This window comes from Muntiacus reevesi, chromosome 1 (genome assembly GCF_963930625.1).
Source record: "Muntiacus reevesi chromosome 1, mMunRee1.1, whole genome shotgun sequence".
In the NCBI taxonomy this organism is placed as follows: Eukaryota; Metazoa; Chordata; class Mammalia; order Artiodactyla; family Cervidae; genus Muntiacus; species Muntiacus reevesi.
The window spans coordinates 54936629-54944069 of NC_089249.1; the positions used below are offsets into that span (position 1 = coordinate 54936629).

Below are 7441 nucleotides of genomic sequence, written 5' to 3' on the forward strand. Positions count from 1 at the left end.
TAACAGTAGTGGCAGCTGCAGATTCTACTTTTAAATGTATGTTTGTGCCAGGAACTGAGAAACCTTCTGTACACGACGTTGTTGGACTTTAGCCGCACAACGGCTCTGACCACACGCCTCACGTTTTACAAGGCAGGCAGGGCAGAAAGCAGGTTTGGATCCAGGCCTGACTTCTCTCACCCTTGCCCTGCACCCACTGCCTGCTTTTCTGCACGTGAGGCCAAGACCTGGACCCAAGGGAGGATTTGGGTCCGTGGAAGGAAAACAGCTGGCACAAAGGCAGCAAGGCGTCCAGCCTCCCTGGTGGATCGGGTTGGGCCGGGTGGCGGGGGTGTTGAGATGGGTTAGCCAGGCAGCGGCTGGCAGGGCGTGGCTGCAGCCCTGGGCACCACGTGTCTTGCTTTTCTGCCCCCGTGTTCCTAGCTTCACCTGGAGTTCCTCCCACGTGGACAGGAACCTCCTCCTCCTCCTGACGGGGCAGCACGTGGAGCCCTTCGATGTGGAGTTCCGGGAGCTGTACGCCATCTCCGAGGAGGTGAACTTGTACCAGCAGCTGGGCCTGGCAGGAGGCGCTGGCAGGCCTGGCCTCCACTACTCCTCCACCGTGGCGCGCAAGCTGATCAACCCCAAGTACGCCCTGGTGGCGGGCAGCCGCCCCCCACCCGGGGAGATGATGCGCTGGGCCGCCCGGCAGCAGCAAGAGGCCAGCGGCCGCGCCGAGGGGCAGGAGGAGGGCAGCAAGGGCGAGTCGGCCCGGCGCCTGGAGAGCTTCCTGCACGACCTGGCCACCCTGGAGCAGGTGCTGCCCCCCGTGGAGCCAGTGCCCCTGGGAGAATTGAGTCGGAGGGACGGCCGGGGGGTCTCCCACCCGCACACGGACCTGAAGTCCAGACCCCGAGAGGCCCTTGCCCGACACAGCAAGGGAGAAGCCGCCAACGGGGAGGCCACCCTGGCCAAGGAGGGCAGGCGCTTCAGCAGCAGGATCTTCAGCCGACGGTCCAAGAGGCCCGCAGCACCCAACGGCACGGCCAGCACCCTCTCCCCCAAGGCCTTGGCTGAAGCGGAGTTTATGACGGGGAAGAGGCCCAACGAGGGCTCCAGTGCCGACATCTCAGGTGAGTCGTCCGCCACCATCCCCAGGCCAGGGCTCCCCAGGCCTCTGACCCTGCTCCAGTAGCTGCGGATTCTGCAGACAGGCAGCCTCCGGGCAGGAGAGCACAGAGCTCTAGGCCCCACCATTCCCGTGTCCCCATCCCGCTCTGGCCTCTGCCCGTGTGTGGCCTGGGGCCAGCACTGCAGCTCAGAGCTCCAGGTTCCCCTTCTCCAAAGGCGGGGGAGAGTGATCCTGCCTGGCCCAGCTGCTCCGAGGACATGAAGTGCTCAGGACAGAGCTGGGCGCAGCAGTCGTCGGGGAGCTCTTGTTACTAGTACCACAGGCCGGGGAAGCAACTCCCCTGTAAACCGCCTCTGAACCTAGAGCTCCTCCTCAGCTTTTCATTCCTTGCCGGATCAGGTGTTGTCCTGGTCAGACACACCCCACCAATGCCCTGATCCACTTTTCCTCACTTCTTTTGTAAAAGTTGGACGTGGCTCCTTCCTTTGTTCATTTGATACGTGGTATTTGCCATGCTGCTTACTTCTGGGAGAGATCGTTCCTGCTGGTAGTATCTTTCTGGGACGCGGGGGTGGGTGGGCATCTTTCTGGGATGCCCTAGAGGTCCTGGCCTTTATCTTTCTCTGGAACGGCCTCCAGAGTGGCCTTTTCTGGCTGGGGGTGGGGACAGCCAGGGCTGCTGCCGGCACCTTTTCTCATGTCAGCATCTCTGGGATCGAAGGGGTTTCCATGTTGGGATGTCTCCCTCCTTGGCTGTGGGGCTTTGCAGCCGTGAGACCAGGCTCCCTGGCTGGTCAGGCAGGTGATGGCAGGGCCTTGCGTTCCAGGATTCCTGGGTACCCTCCAGGCCCCGGCTTTGACCTGATCCTGACTGGAGTGCAGGTCTTCCCCTCCACTGACTCCCCAGCTCTGCTCCAGAGCCTGACGGACTAAGTCCGTGCCTCTTAGAATTAGGACAGGCCTGGAGCGTCCGAGAATTTGGGTACAACAGCAGTGCCAGAGCTAGAGCTACATTCGGCCAGGAAGCATTTATTGAGCACCTCCATGTGCCGCAGCCTCACTCACTTGGCTTTCACGACAACCACGGAGGTGGCAGATGGAAGCTCAGAGAGGTGAAAGACGTGGTCCCGGGGCACAGGAAGTGGTAGAGGGGCCAGGACAAAGCCAGGCCAGGGCCCATGTCCTGCCAGGGAGGGGGAGCTGGGCCTGTCCCATCCCCCCGGGACTCCCCGGCTACCCCAACACCAGATGCTGCTGCTGCGGCTCTGCACCTCTTGTTTGGAAGAAGGGTTGCCATGGTGAACACCTGGCAGGGAAGGGAAGGGGAGGGGTGGGCCCAACCACAAAAGGGACCGTTTGCCACGTCCTGACTGGAGGTGCGATAGAAGCTTTCTCTTCCTTCAGCCCCTCACCCCAAGGTGCTGTCTCCATAGAAACAAAAGGCCATCATCTTCTCCCTTCCTGTTTGCTTCAGTGAGTCTCAGCATCGGTGCCCCTGCTTGGATGACTTGGACGGTCACTGATGCTGCTGCTCTCTTGAGTGTTTTCACGGGGTGCCAGTAGCCAGCCGAGCAGCCGGGTACCGTGCCCTGTACCTGCTCCATCCCTGAGTGCCTGAAACCCAGAGAGCGAGAACCAGAGACAGACAGAGAAGGGCGAGAGTGCAGCGGCCCACGCCGGGGATGTCTGGCGAGATCACAGTAGCCCTGCTTTGTCCCTTAGGAGACACGCAGAGCGGCCTCATCCAGCACAGTGTCCGCACACCTGGACAGGCAGCCCGCCCCGAGGACCTGCAATTCAAGCCCCTCTTGGGGCCTTTCCTCTGGAAGGCAGGGCAGGAAGCACAGACTCCTCTCCCCAAAGGCCCTTTGGGTGGCTTCCAGCCTCCCAAATGTTTGACTGGCTTACTGCCTCCTGTCAGGCAGCAAAAGCTTATTAGCAGGACTTCATATGCCAGAGGGTCAGGTTACCGACAGACGGGGGTCCCTGAGGTTGGAACTAGCAATCCTAGCATGCATGGAACCACCATCAAGGAGGAAATGACGTTAACTGCTCCCTTAGGGCCCCTCCAAGGAAAGGACCCCTCTCCTCCAGTGAACTCAGAGAGCAGCATCAAAACAGCTATCAGACGGATCTCGGCTCCTAGTACCTGGTTCCCAAAGCCGGCGCACATCCTTTCACCTCCCTGGGGCTGTTTCCTGGTTGAGAAGAGGAGAGATGGGTTGAATTTGTGGGGTTGGGGAGGGGGTGGTCCAGAGACCCCTCCAATTCTGACTCCATCCTTTCTGTCTCTGTTGCCCTCTTTCAAGGCAGAGAGCCCGGGACGATGACAGAGTGGGTGAAAGAGAGAAAAATAGGAAGGCTGAGAACTGACAACCTGTAAAACTGCTTGATAAGAAGTATACAGTTGTCAAACAGCATGCAGAGTTTTGCACACCCAAGTGTGGGCCCCGGGGAGAGCCTTCTGAAATCCCTTCCTTCGGGTCTGGCGGGCCGGCTGCGGGCAGTCAGGTGGTTTGAAGGCCCACAGCTCCCTCTGCTGGTGGAAGCCGGGCACCTTTCCTTGCAGCTTTTCTCCTTGCCCCTGTGCTAGCTGCCGGTCAGCATCTTCCCTGAGCTGGCCACCTGCAGCCATCCAGGAGCTCCGGATTCGGGGGCAGAGACCCCACCTCAGGGGACCGCAGTCACTGGAGAGCCTGGTGAAAAGAGAGAGGAGTCGGTCCCACCGGGCTGGGCTCAGAAATCTGCATTTTAAACAAGTGCCCGAATGTTGTCCCACACAGGGGCCCTTGGAGCAGCAGATCTGGTGACAAGGCTCTGCCCTTGGGGGCTGCCGGGTCGGGGGAAGAGGTTCCAGGGGGTGTCCTGAAGCGCCCCCACCCTTCGTCCCCCTGGAGAAGTCCCTGGGACACGGTCAGCACTTTTGTGCAGCAGGGTAAGAGGAGGAAGGAAGGCACAGGCTTTGGCTGAGCAGCTGGAGTGTGCTGGGTGGACACGGTGCTAAACGCCCTCGCACGGCCACCCTGCCTGATGGCGCCATTTTACAGACGAGACCCCCGAGGTGCAGAGAGGCGAGGTCCTGTGTCCTCAGTCACGGAGGAGAAAAGGGCGGCAGGTCTCCTGCCTCCCAGGGCCTTACACAGAGTGTCACGTGGTCTCCGGAAGGTTAGGGTGGGCATCTTCCGTCTGTCTTTAAGGGCTATTTGGAAGGGCCAGAGGCCTGGATACATGGCTGACTCTCCCCCAAGTGCCCACGGGCGCAGAGGAAGAGGAGAGTGCCTCTGGGTCACCCTCATCCAAGAGCCTCTGAGCCCAGGCTTTTAAATTTATTATTATTTTTGGTTGTTGCACTGCACAGCATGTGGGATCCCAGCTTCCCCCACCAGGGATCAAATCCACAACCCCTGCACTGGAAGCGCGGAGTTTTAACTAACCTGCGGGCCACCAGGGAAGTCCAGAGCCCAGGATTTTGTTCCCAGAGTTCTCTGCCGTGACTGCAGCCACAGGTGCCTTTCCAGAGCTCTCCCAGGTACCCAATTCACGCGTGGATGGGCCACCCTGGCTGGCAGTGTGGTCTGGCTCCTAGGGCTGTGCTCGCTGGGCTCCCAGATTTCGGATTTACCCGCGTCACTTTCCGGGTGGCAGTCTGGTCCCCTGTGTGGGATGGAAGGCCCAGTAAATGCTGCCAGGGTTCAGAGCTCCTTCAGGGGTCAAGCCTCCAGTTCCAGGGTGAGCCTCCTCAACTGCTGTCTGGCCAAGATGGAGTTTGAACACTCAGTGTCAGACCTGAGCTCAGGAGGGCTGCCCCTGTGGCTCAGAGGTAAAGAATCTGCCCACCAATGCAGGAGACGCAAGTTCAATCCCTGAGTCGGAAAGATCCCCTAGAGAAGGAAATGGCAACCCACTCTAGTATTCTTGCCTGAAGAATGCCATGGGCAGAGGAGCGTGGCGGGCTGCAGTCTGTGGTGTCACAAAGAGTCAGATACGACTTAGCGACTAAACCACAACAAACCTGAGGTCAGGCCTCAGCTGATGTTCTCAGACTGCGCTTTGATTCCATAAACCTGAGCACCACTGCCAGCCAGGGCCTCCTCCGTCACGTGGCACGGATGAGGGGAGCTGATTGAGGATCCTCCCACCGGGAAGCGAAGAAGCAGGTGTCCTTGGTCTTGTTGGCAGCTGTCAGAATCTCCTGCCCTGCTGGTTTCTCCTGGGCCCGGCCAGGGCTTCTGTCACCATCTACATGGGTGAGGGCATGTACGTGATTCGGTCCCCATCCATTGTTGCCACTGTGGTTGCTCTTGCTGTTAGTATTGGCATGAACCTGTACATAGCTTGCCTCTGTGTGATTGTTCATTGTTTTCAGCAAGTGTATATCTGTGCACTGTCTGCTCTGTGCCAGACATTGTCCTCATTTCCTGGTGCAGCAGTGGACAAAGTGAGGGGACTCTGTGACACGGAGGGCCCTAGAGGCAGCCTCAGCACCCCGGGAGGATGGAGACTGGAGGACCACCCAGCTCTGGGCCCCTTGGAGCCATGGCCAGTGGGCACGGTCATCCGGCTCCCCTCCCTCCTCCTCAGTGCTCCACCTGCTCCTGGATGGCCTCCAGGGAGGTTCAGCTGGACACTCAGAGAGTCCCAAGGCCTGAGCCCTACCCGGCCGGACAGAGGAAGGGCTCTACTCGGACCTTTTCAGCGTCATTCTTGCTAGTGGCCCAGGAGAAGAGGCCGACGCCACCCCTGTGAAATTCACAGCTGAGGTGATACAGGAAGGTGGTGTGAGTGCCGCGAGATGACTCTGGCCCTGGCGGTGTGGAGAGGAACTGGAGGAAAGAGGACAGAGGCAGTCAGTACCCCAGGAGGGCTCCTCGCAACAACGGGATGCTGGTCTGAGGGCAGGAACCCAGCCGGCCTCCGCCTGGGATATAAAGGCAGTGGAAGCACATGGAAGGGGCCTGGGAAGAGAAGAGCTGTGTCTCGCTCCCCCTTCTTTCCTCCTGATGAAAGGCTCCCTGTGCCCCCTAAGCCTGGGGTCTGCACCACCATGCAGGCCAGGCACTGGCATAGGCGCTGCCAGCTCTGGGGGCTGCTGACCCCACTGTCCCCACTGTCAGGTCGGGCAGAGGACACCCCGTCCCAGCAGTGCCACCCCAAGGATTCTCGAAAGTGACTGTGGTTGCGCTTGTGAGCTGTGATGCTGCATAGAGCCTCTGCTGGGGCTTCCAGAGTAGCTCAGGAGTGAAGAACCTGCCTGCCAACCTAGGAGACGCAGGTTCAATCCCTGGGTCAGGAAGATCCCCTGGAGTAGGAAATGGTAACCCACTCCAGTATTCTTGCCTGGATAATGCTATGGACAGAGAGGAGCCTGGCAGGCTGCAGTCCATGGGGTCACAAAGAGTCGGACATGGCTAAGCACACATGCACAGACCACCCTACTGAGGCCAGGAGATGGCAGATCCCTTGATGTCCCAACCAGAGGTGGTCTTGATAAGGCCATCAGGACAGGACCTTTCATTTTGCTTTCCTAAGGATCCTAGGAGCTGGTTTCAGCAGCTTGGGAGGGAGACAGTGACCCGAGCACCCAAATTTGAAGTGTGGTCGGTGCATAGGAGAGGTGCTGGAGGCCAGCCCAGTGAGTGCTTCACCTACACTTCCCTCACTTGTGTGCCTTGTCTCTGCAGGTAAAGGCAGTCCCAGTCCTGCCAAGAATAGCAACTGCGTGATCTCCTGAGCCGCAGGCCAGCTATCGGAGGACCTGTGGACGCCCCCGTCCTGTCCTTTGGAGACACAGCTCAAACCCTGTGCCAGTTTGCACATCGGACCCTATTGGCCTTCCACCCCAGCAGCCTCCATCCTGGCCTCAGGGACCCTGTATCCTGGATGTGAGGATCTGCAGCATCTCAAGTCAACCGCATGCCTCCACAAGGCTGTCGTGGCCAGGCCGGGCTCACCCCTTGTTTACATGAAGTGGAAGCTTCACTAGTGTCTGCTCTCCTTTATGCCCAGCCCGCTGCCTCCCCTGAGCCAGCCTCACTCTGCAGGCCCCCAGGTGGGGTGAGCCTACATCTTTATACCTGAATGTGATGGGGTCTCCGGGGCAGCTCCAGTCCCCTGGTCTCTCCTTCCCTGGGCTTCCTGGTGCTGCTGGTTCCCCAAGAGGTCTGGTGGAATAGAAGGGACGAGGACAGGGCTCTGAGCCAGGAACCCGAGCTGCTTCTCACTTGAGCGTCTGAACTCGAGGTGGGAGGCTCAGTGAGGATGGCTGGGGGCTGGGACTGTGGCCTTCCTGGCCTGTCTCTGCAGGCTCCTACTCTAGACTCTGCGTGG

General features: G+C 59.6%; 1 protein-coding gene across 1 annotated transcript in view; it reads left to right on the forward strand.

Moving 5' to 3' along the window:
* The window catches only part of FAM83F (family with sequence similarity 83 member F), a 31777-nt gene extending 24864 nt beyond the window's left edge, over positions 1–6913 (forward strand). Inside the window, exons 4-5 of the mRNA XM_065923890.1 lie at positions 424–1115; positions 6796–6913. Coding sequence (XP_065779962.1) covers positions 424–1115; positions 6796–6845 — 742 coding nt within the window. The 3' untranslated portion in view covers positions 6846–6913. The remainder of the gene's footprint in view (positions 1–423; positions 1116–6795) is intronic.
* The last annotated feature ends 528 nt before the right edge of the window (positions 6914–7441 follow it).